The 15324-nt window shown below is 38.6% G+C and overlaps 7 protein-coding genes and 1 non-coding gene across 8 annotated transcripts in view; 4 read left to right on the top strand and 4 right to left on the bottom strand.

Annotated features, from left to right (window-relative positions):
• CBG23187 overlaps window positions 1-483 on the bottom strand; it is a gene marked incomplete at both ends in the record, with an annotated part of 930 nt that extends 447 nt beyond the window's left edge. The window contains 2 exons of the mRNA XM_002636466.1: window positions 1-267; window positions 322-483. The exon at window positions 1-267 is cut by the window's left edge and continues 447 nt beyond it. Of these exons, the coding sequence (XP_002636512.1) occupies window positions 1-267; window positions 322-483 (429 nt within the window). The remainder of the gene's footprint in view (window positions 268-321) is intronic.
• Window positions 484-769: 286 nt separating this feature from the next.
• On the bottom strand, window positions 770-997 carry CBG23188 (the record flags this gene model as incomplete). The annotated part of the gene is made up of 1 exon (XM_002636467.1): window positions 770-997. The coding sequence occupies one exon, from the start codon at window positions 995-997 to the stop codon at window positions 770-772; it is 228 nt and encodes a 75-aa protein (XP_002636513.1).
• Window positions 998-1168: 171 nt separating this feature from the next.
• Window positions 1169-1405, top strand: CBG27060 (the record flags this gene model as incomplete). The annotated part of the gene is made up of 1 exon (XM_045237526.1): window positions 1169-1405. One exon carries the CDS (start codon window positions 1169-1171, stop codon window positions 1403-1405), a length of 237 nt encoding a protein of 78 aa, XP_045100611.1.
• Window positions 1406-3511: 2106 nt separating this feature from the next.
• Window positions 3512-4978, top strand: Cbr-nas-17 (the record flags this gene model as incomplete). The annotated part of the gene is made up of 5 exons (XM_002636468.1): window positions 3512-3764; window positions 3808-3992; window positions 4034-4453; window positions 4500-4741; window positions 4789-4978. 5 exons carry the CDS (start codon window positions 3512-3514, stop codon window positions 4976-4978), a joined length of 1290 nt encoding a protein of 429 aa, XP_002636514.1.
• Window positions 4979-10632: 5654 nt separating this feature from the next.
• CBG23191 lies at window positions 10633-11764 on the top strand (the record flags this gene model as incomplete). The annotated part of the gene is made up of 4 exons (XM_002636469.1): window positions 10633-10749; window positions 10793-11413; window positions 11477-11635; window positions 11684-11764. The coding sequence occupies 4 exons, from the start codon at window positions 10633-10635 to the stop codon at window positions 11762-11764; spliced, it is 978 nt and encodes a 325-aa protein (XP_002636515.1).
• A 642-nt stretch (window positions 11765-12406) lies between these two features.
• CBG23192 lies at window positions 12407-13363 on the bottom strand (the record flags this gene model as incomplete). The annotated part of the gene is made up of 3 exons (XM_002636470.2): window positions 12407-12587; window positions 12912-13060; window positions 13115-13363. 3 exons carry the CDS (start codon window positions 13361-13363, stop codon window positions 12407-12409), a joined length of 579 nt encoding a protein of 192 aa, XP_002636516.2.
• A 26-nt stretch (window positions 13364-13389) lies between these two features.
• Cbr-grl-3 lies at window positions 13390-14955 on the top strand (the record flags this gene model as incomplete). The annotated part of the gene is given in 6 exon segments (XM_002636471.1): window positions 13390-13419; window positions 13845-13991; window positions 13994-14119; window positions 14170-14439; window positions 14598-14702; window positions 14749-14955. Coding segments are annotated over 6 exon segments (885 nt in total).
• Window positions 14468-14540, bottom strand: CBG28802. The gene has a single exon. It is a non-coding gene (tRNA).
• Window positions 14956-15324: the final 369 nt, after the last annotated feature.

Here is a 15324-nt window from a genome sequence, read left to right as displayed (position 1 = left end):
TGGTGGGGTGACTGGGTCACATGGTTGCTGTGGTGGGCGTCCTGGGTTTCCTGGAAGTCCTGGTGCTCCTGGCTTTCCTGAACGTCCTGGCTTTCCTGGAGTTCCTGCTGGTCCAGCAGCTCCTGGCAAGCAGCAAGCATCACATCCTCCAGCAGAGGCGGATCCTCCGTTCACTCCAGCATCGTATCCAGCTTGACGGGCGGTTCTGTTGGCGTGTTGGATGCTCTTGAGTTGGTTGACCTCAGACCAGATGTCCTTGGCGGATCCCTAAAATAAAGAATTGAAAAAGGTATCTAATAGGAAAGAAATATTGAAACTTACACGGCAGAATTGAACCTCCTGGTTCATGGTTCTCTTGACATGGTGAACATAGTTGTGCACCATTGGAAGAGTGATGCATACCGAAAGAACGGCAACAACCGAGAAAGCGACAGCCGAATAGGCCACAAAGCGGTAGGCTTTGATGCGTTGCTCGAACTCCATGTCTGAAGAACTGATGAAAATGAATGCTAACCTTCCATTTATATGAGAAATTTCCAAGGTTGTACTATGGGCGGATCCAAATTACACTTGGCGGTCGACGCAATTACGCAAAAGAGGAAGTGAGAAGATGACAGAAGAAACTGGAAAGAGGACAAGGGCAATTGGTGATAAGTTTGCCTGTAGAGTGCAAACGGAGGAAAACCTATTCATGAAAACTTAAATTGCTTTTCTTTGCTTGTCTAAATGCTTTGTGGTATGAAATGATTTAATAAGATATCAAGAATAGTTATCGCTGATAAATTATCTTTGTCGTCGCTTCTTCTTCAACGTCGCTGAAGGTGACATGAGTTGGGAGGTTTCCATCTGGTCCTGCGATGTTTCCTGGGATGTCAGGCTTATCCTCGAGGACGATTTCCCCGTGATCCAGAAATGCGGATGATTGATCTGCAGCTTTCCGAAAAGCGACTCCAGCGGTGAAGAGAGCCACAAAGAATACGATGGAAAGAAGTTTCATCTTCAATCTGGTGATGATGTTTGAGCATTCTTCGAGGTCTTTTATTTCTTTCCATTTTCGCACAATTTGAATTTCAACCACTTCAAGTTTTGCATAATGCAAACTATGAGAAAAATTGTTGGTTCAAAAGACACCGGAAGGAACGTAGAAGCATCTGACTCAACTTCAGTCATGCGATTCCTCTACTCTCTCCTTTTCGTCCTCTTGGTCGCTGCTTCGAGTATGGCAATTATTTCTCAGGATCAACGTTCTGGAATAGTTAGAGTGGACACAACTTGTTCCCTATCAAGAAAAGTTCCTTTGCAGAACGGCTACGCTCAGAAAACTGCTTTAGTTGATGTCCCAGGAGAGATTCAGCCAGAAGGTGTCACCGGACAACCGAGATTCGTCAAGCAGACTGTGGGATAATTATGATGATAAATGTTTGAATAAATTGTGTTGCTTTCCATTTTCGTTGCGAAATTAATTAAAGTATAGGTATGAACGGGCCTATTTCAGGGTGTTGATTTTTACCGTTCAATCCTTAGATCTTCAGAATACTGTGTTTGAATGTCTCATCGAGTTTTTCATACAGAAGCTTTTCGAAGCTGTACAAAATAAAAATTTCTACCGATGCCCACAAATTTATATTTCAACCAGCAAATTGGTGCGCCTTCGGCGCGATTTAATAAAGCGAACATTTTGAAAGTTGTGTTTCGTAACTTCTGATGGAAAGTTATTGAATCGAGATCACCATAAAGCGATGAAACGACAAATCCAAAGAACATCATTTGTTTTTAAAGAGTTTATTTTTAAAGAAATCAAAGAGATTTATTTAACGTTCTCAAAAATTTACACAACTTCCTTCCGTCCCGGGTTCTCAAATTCTTTATTCAGGCTTTAATAAAGTTTCTCCCAAATCCAATAATTCTGCAGTTACGATAACATTTTTAGATTTTCAGACTTAAGTACATGTTTTCTTCAGAATTTTGCGACAACATGTTTCATAGACGTAGCTCAACGACAAGACAGGCACGACAAAGCAAATAGATCAGAGAACGAATTCAAGACTCAACCGGAAGGACCATCACGAGAACTAGAACGACAAGAACGACAGACTCTAACGACATCACGACGAAGACGACCGAAGACAATAAGCGCAAGGAAGGAAAAAAAGAAACAGGCAACATCAAGTTCACAAAGATCGACTCTTCGACGCGACTCGGTCCCTTGTCATCCAAAATCCTCTCATTCCATGAAAATCGACATCTGAAATCCAAATAATTTTCAGAGATTTTTTAAAAGATTTATTTACCTCGTCAGATTCTATTCAGTTCTATTCAGTTTTCTGAAATTGGTCCAACAACCGGCGTTACTACTGACGGGCGTCCTAAATCTATTATACTGTAAAAATGGATAATTTTGAAACATTTCAGAGATTTCATTGTAAAAACATTTTTTCATTTTTCAAACTTTTGCGAATTTTCAGAACAAATATTTCAGTGAACATTTCATTTTTTCGAGATTTTTAAAAAACTCTCAACTAAAACAAACCAAACAAAAGTTTATAAACATTTTAAACGAAGCTTTTAAAATTTCCAATCCCTCATCTTCCATTCTATCTCGGATTCCTTTTCATCTTGATTCGAATCCAAGCAAAAACGTCCTGGAAGCTGTTCTTGCTGTGTTGGGTGTCCCTGGACGCCAATCAGCTCCTGCAACTCGTTTTTCGGGAATTAAATTTAGCTTATTTAGAATTTAGCTTATTTTTCTAAATTCTAAATTTTTCCCTCATTTAGTTATCCCTTGTTTTTTAAAATTAACGAAATCCAATTATTTTTAAAATTAACGAAATCCAAATCCAAGCTGAGCCTGAACTTAAACGTTGGAAAACTGAGTACTGATTTTTCCTTAATTTTCTGATACTTGGCCTTTGCCAACATTTTGTTGGGCTTTCACGGAGGTAATTAATTAACTACTATTAGTTTTATTTAAGATTATCTATTGTAGTTATCTAACCGAGAGTTCACGAGAAATATTAGTTACCGTACTCACTGTAATAGAATCACCTTTAACTTTCAACTTTGAGCCAATTTCTCTTGGTTCCGATGGCCGATATCAAAAAGTGGTCAACTGACAATATATTTCAGACATTATAATAAAGATTTCGTAAGTTGACCAGTTCTTGATATATTTAATGGGAAATGAGATGCATGGGCTCAAAGTTGACGCATTGGATGAGCTTCGATTCGAGGAAATACGGTATCAGTTGTGTAACATAACTTATGCTTGAAATTCTCTGGTCAAAAAATGATGTTTTTTCAAGCACAGCTTTCGGTTGATTTTATGATGAGTTTACTCAAATTTCAGTTGTTTCTTTGATCTTTCCACCCACAATCACAGGTTCTCTCAAAAAAAGGTGCTTCTCCTGCAAAACTTATCAACTTCCTTCTGTATAATCATGGGAACTTAATCAATATTCATAAATGGAGAAAGTATAAAACAATGCTGGAAGGAGATGAAATTCACTTCAACATGCTACCGCGACCCATTCTCATACTTCTCTCCTTGGTCGTCGTTCTGGTGGTTGGATCTGTCATCCGAAGAGATCTGGATGAAGTGGAATTGAATCGAGGACGAGAAGGGATAATCGAAGGAGATATCATGCTGACCCAAGAACAACCTAGCGCTATGAACGATGTCGGAAACCGTGTCAAAAGACAAATCACCAAGAAATGGAAAAAGTGGCCCAACGGAAAAGTCTACTATACTTTCGACTCTGAATTCAGTAAGCAGCGTTGCCACACTTAATTTTGAATCCGAGTTTTCAGCCTCCCTCAAAAGAGAACTGATGAGCACTGCAATGAAGTATATCGCATCCCAGACCTGTGTCACTTTCGAGGAGAGCAGCACTGCTGCTAACAGACTTCGCTTCATGAATGATGGAGGATGTGCTTCTTATATTGGAATGAACGGAGGAGAACAGCTATTGTGGTTCGGAGATGGATGTTCTATTGTAGGGAATCAAATTAACCTTATCTAATTTCTATTTTTAAGTTCGGAACCGCGGTACACGAGATCATGCACACTTTGGGAATCTTCCACACTCATTCTCGCTACGATCGTAACAACTATCTGTCCGTGAATCTGACTGAAGTACCAGAAAACATGCTCAGCAATTTGGCAATGGAAACCGCAGAAACGACTTACAACGCTGTTCCATTTGAGTATGGAAGTACATTGTTGTACCGCTACAATACATGGGGAGACGGAACATTGTACCCGAAACAAGGAGCTTTTGAGAAGACAATGGGTCTTCGTCGAGTATCTTTCTATGATATTGTCAACATCAACTCTCGGTATTCTTGCTCTTGTTTGACAAATCTTGCTTGCAAAAATGGTGGATATACCAATCCATCCACATGCAATACATGCGTTTGTCCAACTGGATATGGTGGAACCCTCTGTGATCAAAAGGTGGGCAAATAGTGCTTAAAAAATGAATCACTATGAAATATTTCAGCCATCAAACTCGATCATGCTTACTGCTGATAACTACTGGAAGGGATACTGGGTGAGTTTCGGATACAACAGCGACGTGCTCACCACTAACTACTACATGGCTCATCTCATAATCAATGCGCCAGCCGACAAGACGATCGAAGTGAAACTTGTGGGTCTGAAAGATTTCACATGTGCCTACGGATGCAACTACAATGGAGTCGAGATGAAAGTCATGGGCGATCCAAGAATGACAAACCCACTGTAAGATATCATTTAAGCTCACTGATTCACTAGTGATTTTTTTTCAGTGCCTGCTGCAGTGATGATTCTACCATAATGAACCAAGTATTCGAGAGCAAGCTGAACCCGACTCCAATTGTTCTTCACCAGAGATACGGTAGCAGCACAGTCACCATCCAGTATAGATACGTGGATAAAGCACTGAGCAGCAATAAGAAGACGACCAACGGATACGATAGCTATCAGTACTATGCTTGATTAACGCACCTGGGAATTAAAGTTTTCCTAATGAACATTTCAAGTCAATTTGCATGAAAGTCTAATTACATTTATACGGTTCAATTGAATTTGTCGGTGTCCATCATTAGCTTTCGCTTTCAGTTATTGGTTACAAGATGAAAATACCGTATTTTCTCTAATAGAAGCCCATCCACATTCCTGTGAAAGCCAACTAAAATTTGTTGAGCCCAAAGTTAACTGTTTGGGTGGGTTTCTATTAGAGGAAATACGGTAGTTTGGAATTTCGGAAGTTGGCGTTCTTTTCTTCCTAGTAAGTTAACCCACGTTACAAACATGTTACAAACATGTTACAAACATGTTGTCGCGGACCAATTTTATTCAGTTTCCCTGTGTTGTTTTCCCTGATTAGATGATCTTTCGAAAAACATAATCGTACAAAAAGCACTAGTTTTCCTCCGCTTTTCTTATTTTTCTATAATTATTTTCGTATCACAATCCAAACACTTCTATCATTATCACTTGCAAATTTGAAGGCTTTACGACTACCATTGCCACACCAATTCGGAAATATCAGACACTGATAAAAATGCTCGGAGACTCTTCGGCAAGTATAATAAGATTACTCGTGAGACTTCTCCTTCTTCGTCGTTTCGTTTTTCTTCTTTTGCGGTTTTGTAAGTTTTGAAAACACAATACAAATACAGTGATCAGCTCTTACACAATGCAAGCCGCCACACTCAAGATTTTCTTTGTCTACACATATCCTTCCGTTCGAAATCTTATCACAGAGGGAGACCACCCATACTGCTAAACCAATTTTTTCTTTTTCTCGATTCTATTTTTTGTATTAGTTTTATTTATCAAAAAATATACACTGGCAATGTGCCAGAACAGAACAAATAATGCGGAACGTCATCGTACTAGACCGAATATGTATTGTATCATAGAGTGCGTTTGTTGTGACTCTTTTTCATTTTTTCGGTGCTTTGGATGCTGGGAAAAGAAACAAAAATGAAAAAGAGGAGGAACACAACTTCATCTACAATCTCTATACGTCTGTATTTGTTCTTTGTATATGTATCATAGCAATCCAATTATTCCTCTACCTCCAGAGATTGCGCCATCGTATTGAGAAGGTGCGTCCTGTGTCTTTTCTTTCAATGTCCATTGTGATAAGGGCGCCAATGTTTGTTGTATACGTTTGTAAGTGTAATTGTGTAGGTGATAGCTTGGTGGCCCCGATGGGTTTCGATAAGCAAACTACTAATTTTTGATGAGTTTGTTGCAACATCATTCCATATACTGATATGATAATATGCAAGAAAAGGAGGACCGTTTCTTTATTTTTCTTGTGTAGTCATAACAACTAATTGTACTTATTTTTCTTCATTGTTTTGATTAATTCACAGTGAAGTATGTATTAAGGGGGTCTTCTGTTGTTCCAAGGTGTCTCCGGAGGGGTCTTCTATCATTCGGTCCATTTTGTTTCAAAACATATTTTTCGGTGAAACTGTGGATCTTTTGGAATATTTTTCACCGAAACCGCACGGAAATTTTTAATTTCAAACATCACATTTGGAAGGGGATACTTCTACTTTTCAATCATCACTCAGAGGGCCCTTATATTAGAGGGGCCCTCCTATTAAAGAGGACCTTCTAATACAGGTTTTACGGTATATGGTTTAAGATACATCTTCTATTTGATTCGAAGTAAACGGGAACCTGAGAAAATCGAGAATTACAGCTCAATGAGAACTAGTACGGTAAACTGCGAATTTGGGTATATTTGAGATTTTTTTGAACTGTTCTACTGTACATTTTGTTCGAAATTATAAAGCAATTTTTGAGATGTTTTTGAATTTATGTGATATCGCAGTTGTCTGAAATTCAATGATCACAGAGCCATGTTGGCCAAACCTACAGTATTCTCTACACTTCTTCACACGTTGTCACAACCTCTCTATTAGATCTAAAAATAAATCCCGTTGATTTTTGTGAATGTCTGATCTCTTTTGATGAACAAGAGAGCTTTGTCAGTCTCCACCTCTTCCCATCAACAGTCGCCGACGCCTCGTAATTGTGTAGCGGCGTGAGCGATTCTCTTGAAATTATGATAAGCAAACAAGGGTGAACATGCAAAAGCCGCTTCTCTTTTCTTTTTCCGTTCTTGGCCACATTGCGCCACCCGACCTTTTTCTGTTTTAACCCCCACTACTCGAATCGCGCCCGGAAAAAAAGTGCACCTAACAAGTTTTTGCTTACTTGTTAGATTACTGACTTTTGGTTTGAACTGTTTGTGGCGATTCCCTCCTACTGCCCTTTTCTACTTTCTCACTTTGTTAGTATTTTTTTTTCTTCCTCGAATGCCTCATCAATTGCTCATCATGTTTTAGATTCTGATTCAGAAGTTGGTGTATTCAGAAACGTTCTGTCTATTTGTGAAAAATTCTATCATTCTTTGAATGTTTGCCATACCGATGACCTAATCAGTTTACTACGTTTACGTGTGCAACTCTCCTAATGGTCTAAGTGTAATGATTGTCAACGAAATGATAGAGAGCAAAAATGAGAGTATTCCGAGAGAAAATTCGAAAGAGTCCTGTTACGGGAAAAGTCATTGCTATTTTAGGGTCAGTCGGGTGGTGACTGAAACTAAAACTGCAGGGAGACAAATCCGAGAACAGAAATGATTTGACGGGTTGAAAAATTTTGGGCTCATTGGGTTTACTTGACTAGGGGTACTAAAACCTCAATTCAGGGGTATCAAATATCTGAAAAAACAACCTTGAAAAAATGGAGACTAAGTCCAAAAAAATAACAGTGGTATCAAGTTTTGAGGAATTTGAGAATAAACAACCATGTTTTGATAACTTCCGGAAGTTGAATGTTTTCAAAAAAAAACGGGAGAGACCAAAATTAGGAACTTATTCTTGATTCAATTGAACTGTTTTATTATCGCTAAAGTGATGTGGAAAAACTAGTGTAACTCCTTTTTTGGTTATCAGAAAAACTATATCGAAACCGTTAATAAGATTTTAGATAAGTTTCAGACGTTTTTTCGAACTTCTGAATTTTAATAACCGGGACCCTCTAATAACTCCCCCCCCCCCCCCCCATACTGAAAACTTTGAACGCATATATCTCATTTCCTGTAAATGATATCAAAGTGTTTAATTGAGAAAATATTTATCATAGTATCACAAATATTTTATTAGTTAATCACTTTTTGATATTTTTCTCAGGAACCGAGCTAAGTTGACTCAAAGTTGAAAGTTGAGGAGGCCATTCATTGTCCTTTGTGTCCCTTGATGTCATAAAAAATCGAAATTGCGAATCTAGAAAGTTTTATGTTTCATTTCTGCTTGAAAATCGATTCTAGAAGTTTTCCACTAGTTTCTTTTTTTGTCGGATTATGTGGTCACTGTTCATTGAGTTTTCCGAGAAATTGCCCGTCGCTTTTTTTCCCTTATCATAAACTGGTCAAACAGTTACGATCTTCCACCCTCTTCAAATTTACCCTCATATTTCCATGTCGGTTAATTCAAAATGTTTTCTTTGCCATTCTCATGCATATTATTTTTGGTGCCTTTTTGCGAACAAAGGTAATGTGTGGGAACCCTTTTTAAAAGTGCCGACTTTTTAGGAATTCGTTATTCTTTTTTATGTGTGTGTGTTTTGATACCGCCGTTCCGAAAAAGTGAACTTGGCAAGAAGGTTACAAAAGAGCAATTCGTCATAATTATGAGCACTTGGAGGGCGCGCGAAAAAGAAGAAAAAGCTTTTCGGCCAGTGTTCACCAGCGTGATGGCTCCCCGATGCATGAGCTACTCCCTTGCCTATGTTCTTCGGAAAACAAAAGTGTCATGGTTGAACAAGGAGCCGCACACTTATTGTACAAGACATAATTTGAACAAATAAGTTTCTGTGGCGGGAGGAGTTGAGTTGGCGACAGAGCGGTGAAGACCTCCCGGCTCTTTTGTATCGCAAACACGTTCAAATCTCAAAAGAGAAAAGAGAAAGGAGTGAAAGTTGAAGAGCGACGGGAAGAGAAAGGGATATGTATGGTATTGATGATAGTAATGATGAGATATCATAATTGATATTGATTCAAATTCCACATTTCGTTTGAATTCGGTGTTTGATCTCTTACTAGAAAGTTCGTTTTGAATTCAAAATTTCAAATTTATTATACCGATTATTGAGGTGATTGGTTTGATTAGCTCTCCAAATACATTACTGGTCTAGACACATTATTACCACTTCCGAGCAAATCGTTTAAAATTACAGTAACTTCTCTAATACAGTGCATCCAATTAGTCCCCGTCAAACTTTGGCAGCCTGACTAGAATAGCTATCAAAAATCTGTGAAACCAGTTTCATTCCAAATGAGAAATAACCCTTGAACCTAAAATTTTAAAGCCGGAGCACAACCGTCAACTTTGGGCTCAATTATCTCGATTTCTGTAAAAGATTTCAAAGTTTCGTTAATTGATAAATTATTTATCATGACACCACCAGAATTTTATCAGTTGAAAAAACTTTGATATTTTTCACAGGAATCGAGACACTTGAGCTTGATCTCAAAGTTGACGATTTGAATGAGATAAAAGGAAATGCAGTAAAATGTGATGACAATTTTTCTAATTGTATATTTTAGCATGTGATACATTTTCATAAACTTTTTTATACATTTTGTGTAACTTCGTATTTCAGATTGAGTACCAGAGTCACTTTTTCAAGACGTCTTTTTTGTTAGCCCAGCTGGTGAATTCCATACGAAAGTTGTAACTTGTTAAAACCCAACTTTTCTCTGAAGCACATTTAACTTTAGCTATTGCTATTTACCTAATTCGATGTGGTTCTTCGCAAAACCCAAAACTTTCCGTTTCTCACACTTTCTTTGCAAAACCAAAACCTATCATTTTCGCGTGAGAAATCATCTCTACAACCCAATTGACTTGGTAATTTAACAGTTTTTTCTCACCCATCATTTCCTTGTCCTCTTTTCCTCGCTTTTTTTGTTCTCTTTTCTATCTTCCCACCTACTCTTGAAATATGCAAAACATGAAGGTACTTGTAAACCGTGGTTTGACACCTTCGTCTTTTCTATCAATCTTCTCAAATTTCTGTCATCGTGTGGTTTACTATCGGCTAGATTCTTTGATGTGTAGAACCTTCCAGGAGATTCTGTGGAGGGATCTATTTTTGATTATAATAGTAAAGATATCTGAAGGTAAATTGAAAAATGTTTACGTTTCCATCCTCTCTCGGCTTCTTAAACAACAGAAAACTAACGGTAGCCAACCAGAATGTGTCATCATGATTGCTTTTTGTAACTCCTGGCAGATGTGTCCATTGCTTCAAATCGTCCATTCTCTTTGAAGTTTTCTCCTAACTTTCCACTCGACCTCTTCCCTTATTTACACTTTCGAAACCGTCCCTCCTCTCCCTTTTCCTCCAAAAAAGACTGCTCATCTGCCGGACACCGCTTCATATTTCTCTTCGAATCTCTCGTTATTCCATACTCTCTCACTATGACTCTGCCTGTCACCATACCAATGTGCTGTGTAAGGGGCGGAGTCAGAGTATGAGGCAATCTGGAGACAAACACTTTTCCTCTTCATTTTTGTTCGATTCTCTTCTGAAGAACATCCTTTTCTTTTTATTCCAGAATGAGGAAGCCACTTGTGGTTCTTCTGCTGATATCAACAGCATTGGGTCGATTCGTGGAAAAAGGAGCTAACTCGGAAATTGAGGACACTTTTTACAAACACGAATCGGACTGGGAGGTTAGATTTTTTCTAGAAATTTTGTGAATTTTCTGTTTTATAGATTGCTGATGAAGCTCAATACGAAGTGATTTCGGAAGATGTTCCAACATTGCCACGAATGAATAGCCAGACGAAATGGGAGATGATCAGAGCAAGCGGTCAAGATCCAACCATCCGACGCCGTAAAAATAAGCAACAACTTCAACAGAAGGTTGTGCTCGGACGTGAACGTCGTGATCTAATTCTGGCTCCATGGAGAATCACTCATGTTGCTCCGAAGAAGACTGTTGTCGTACCAAAGAAGGCAGCGATGGCATTGTCTTTTGATATGTGCCCAGAGAAGTTTGATGCAATCACAAAAGGATACAATGGAAGAACTTATGTGTTCGCTCGTGAGAAGGTCTACCAAATATGGTTCGAGGATGGACTACCACAGAAGGCATCCTATCTAATCAGTGATTTGTTCTCTGGTGGACCAAGAACTGTGACTGCTGCATTGACAAACTCTCGATCCGGAGTTACGATTCTCTTTGAAGGACGTACTGCATACAGATTCCGCTGGAACAGAAAACATCGTCGATTCCAATTGGCAAAGAACACTCCTCAAGAACTTCCACGTAACATCACAATCAATCCGCTGTCAGCATTCGAATGGGCCGATGGAAACCAAGTGGTTCTAAGTGTAAGTTTTATATGAACTTCAGATCCTGAATTGACAAGCAAAACTCAGTCATGTGGTTTTCAGGGTGAGCATTTCATCATTTACGATGCCTATTGGAACTTGGCGACATTCACTGGACACACCCGGAAATACTTCCCGAATCTTCCACGCGATCTTCTCGGAATCGTATACAATGGAGCCGGAGAAACACTTCTCATGTACACCAAGACAAATAAGTTAAAGGTGGGTTTGAGAAAAAAAGGATTTCTAGATTGACTTTTATGTTTCCAGGTCTACAACACCAAGAAGTTCAAGGTGGTGCAGGAATATCCGTTGAAGCTATCCGAATTCGTCGGTTGCCAATCAAGATGATCTTCTCCTTTCCACTAAATGCCTTTTCTCTTTTTTGTCGTTCTCTCCATTTCCGATGATCTGATCCTTATTTCGTTCCATTCTCATTCTTTAGATCGATCGATTTTTGCTTTTTTTTAAACCATTAAATTTTTGCTTACCCACTTTTTATACCCTGTCCCAATTGTCCCATTCAGTTCTGAGCCGGTGTCTTCGAATCAGAATTTCATCATTTTTTTTAAAGCCTTTTTCTAACCCCCACAAATTATCACTAACTCTCACTTTTTTCAGTTATCTACCTATATTTTCACAAATACTAATTTATTTCCTCATCCTTCCTCTTCTCAGTTCGTTTCCTTCACTTTTCCACTTCACACCACCGCCCTTTTCTTAAAGACGTGTATTTTTTTTTCGCTTTTTTCCCTATTTTTTCATGACTTTCTATGTTTCCAGATGTCATTTTCTTATTGTTTCTTGCAGAAAAACAAATAAATAAAAAATCTAAACTAAAATGCAAATGGTGGTCGGGTGTGTAGCTTTCCTTGTCCTATCGCAACTCCAGCTAGTGTGTGGTAGAATGCTTTACTCGTGTAGATGACACGTGTGGAATCTCAAACTTGGGTAATTAAACCTTTATATAAGAAAGAGTTCACAATCAGGTTATCACCTCCTGCGACCCATAACAAATTCCATCACATTATCAAGAATGTTTCCAGTCATACTTCCAACTCTTCCCATCAGACTATCTGGGGATGGAGGATACATCATCATGGGAGGATACGGTGGTGGAGGATATGGATGTCTTGGGAGGGGTTCGAATCCAGTTGTACGATGATAGATGGGTCTGAAATACGAATAAGTATAGCTTTTGCTCTGTCAGATTTATGGTCGTGGATGATTTTGACTATTTGGCATAGTGCCAGGTGTAGTGTAAAGCTACTGTATTTCCTCCCATCCAAACTGTTAACTTTTAGCTCATATATCTCAGTTCTTGTAACAGATATCAAAAAGTAGTCAACAGACAAAATGTTAATTATAATATCAAAAAATTTTTGTAGGGGCCTTTGTGTTAGTTTTGTGTTAGATATGATCGGAAAATAGCAGTGACCTAGAATCCATATTAGTAACAAACTTCTAAAAATCAATCATTATTTTGAAAGAGACTCACCCGTCTGCTCTACCCAATGGATCCATATCTGGCGGATAATATTCCTTTCTTGGCGGTGATGAGACTTCCATTCGACTCGCTATTCTTGTTTGAATCCTACTCATCAATCCTGATAAGTTCGGAACAGGAACCGGAAGAATTGAGGGATTCTGAAGCATTCAAATATAGAGATTTCTATGAAACCATTTTGAAAAAAAACTCACCACAGTCCCCTTGATATGAGATGTTTGAATACCACCAGATGGAGTTCTCCTCACGATTTCAGTATATTTTATTCCATCTTCTTTGAAAACTTTGTGAGATACTACGGTGCTTTCTATAGGCTTGTTGTTAACTGGAACAATCGCTGCTGATGTATCCTTTCCAATCGGTACAAATTCCATGGTCGTTGTTTCATTTTCAGCGAGAATAATTTCGGAAAACAGAACAGAAAGAAGTACAAAATACCGCATCAAATATGTTGGGAATCAGAACGAAAATGAAAAATGACCGTCAAAATTTCTATGTGGTAAACGATTAGGGAATTTGGCGAGACTGACCGGACAGGCAAGGGCATCATGATAAGATGCAGAAATAAAGAACGAGAGAGAAATTAGGTGTACTGTTTTTTTTCAACAAATTCTGAATTACCAGTTATTTTTTATCGAATGAGATGAGCATTCTCTTGACTGTTTTCATAATTGTCTTTTCTTTGACTTGCGAAGAAAAATATAAATTACTCACTTTTACCCCAATTGAAAGTAAGACTGGTTTTCCAACTGGGTCGGCGATATACTTGTATGTGTACATAATTAGTAAGATATGGGTCAATCGGATTGGCGCCTTCCTACATTAGAAGCTGAAGACTATTCAAAACAATAACAATCATTACATTCGATTCTTGATAATGGCGAGTTATATTGTTACTGATTTCTTTACTTATATATTTTCCAGATTCTTTTATTTCTAGCTTGCTTTGCTCATTCAATTCTTTCTGCTCCAGTTAGAACAGAATTATGTTGCTGTGGCTGTACGGAAGAACCGTGTCCATTAGTAGGGCCCAGCTGCCCAGCTCCAGACGCACCATGTAACAAATCAAGGAAACTGTGAAATGTTCGGCCCTCCAACGTTTGTTTGAAATTTCTCAACACAAAATACTTGCTGACGTTGGAGACGAGGAAGACGTCACTACTGTTCGGCCGACTCTTAACTTCGAAGTTGAACATCAGGTTTTTTTTCTATGAAAACTCGTTTTTTCGAATAAGAGATTTGTTTTCAGAAAACACTGCAATTACTTCCAACGTTGGATGCTAGGGAAGTGCAAAGAATGAAAAACGAGATTCTGGAAATTACAACAAACAGAACACGAAAAGCCGGAATTAGACTGAGCCCTAGAATAGAATCGGAAAAAGTAAACGGTCTTCATAGAATCTCACACTTAATGAAAGAAATGGAAGGAATTCTGTCGTTGATGAGAGATGAGGTCACAACTCAAATCGAGAACTCTAGTCCAGTGAAATTATTGGAGGAGGCTGCCACAAGAACTGAGGTAAAAAATAGGATTTGAAACAAAAAGTAGGTCCTGGCCGGGTTCGAACCGACGACCTTCTGCGTGTGAAGCAGACGTGATAACCACTACACCACAGGACCGCTGTTTCTTTTCCTATCTGATGGACTAGACGGAAAAAAAGAAAAGGTTGTTTGCAGGTAGACTCATCGCTACACGCCACTCCAATGACGCGAGGAATGAGAGTAAAAAGAGCGGAGACAGACAATTGTAATGATGAAAAATTGAGGAAATTGATAAAGGATGTGAGCAGTTGATTTGAGAGACTGCATCCTATGGATTTTTTTTCAGAACATCAAGAAAGATGCAAAAAGTTCTAAGCGAGAGATTCAAAAAGCCGCTAACAAAGAGTTCGGTGGACATTTCAACGTTATCTGTTCTCCTTGCGAATTCTCATTCGTTGTTGCTTCACAAAAATATTGCGACGGATTCAAGGACGATGTCGCGTGTTTCGCCTTTCTTCAACCTCCAACGAAACTGAAGTTAGATGACGAATGATTTGCTGCTGAATTTTTCCTAATAACTATAATAATTCCAAATAATAAGACAGCTTTCTAACGAGTACCGAACTCCCCACCAATGAACTTTTTCCAAATTGAATTTATCATTAAAAATACTCAGGTAATTCTCAGAGATTTCGCCCGTCGGAACATTTCGAGTTGGACGAATTCAAAATCTGCGCTCGATTACTACGCAGATCCACAAGTCAGCATGCAATCATTCATTCCCAACGAAGAATGGCAGGTGAAGTCATTCGAAATTCATAGACACGAGGTTTGTTTTCTAAGGAACATTTGAAACAAAAAACCAATCAAATCTATCAATTTCAGTACAAATACGCATGTTGTGCCGAGCCATGGGTGATCC

The sequence above is a fragment of the Caenorhabditis briggsae genome (genome assembly GCF_000004555.2).
Source record: "Caenorhabditis briggsae complete genome, chrV, whole genome shotgun sequence".
Lineage (NCBI taxonomy): Eukaryota > Metazoa > Nematoda > Chromadorea > Rhabditida > Rhabditidae > Caenorhabditis > Caenorhabditis briggsae.
Note: the sequence above shows the minus strand (reverse complement) of the source record. Positions and strands in the feature narration are given on the sequence as shown.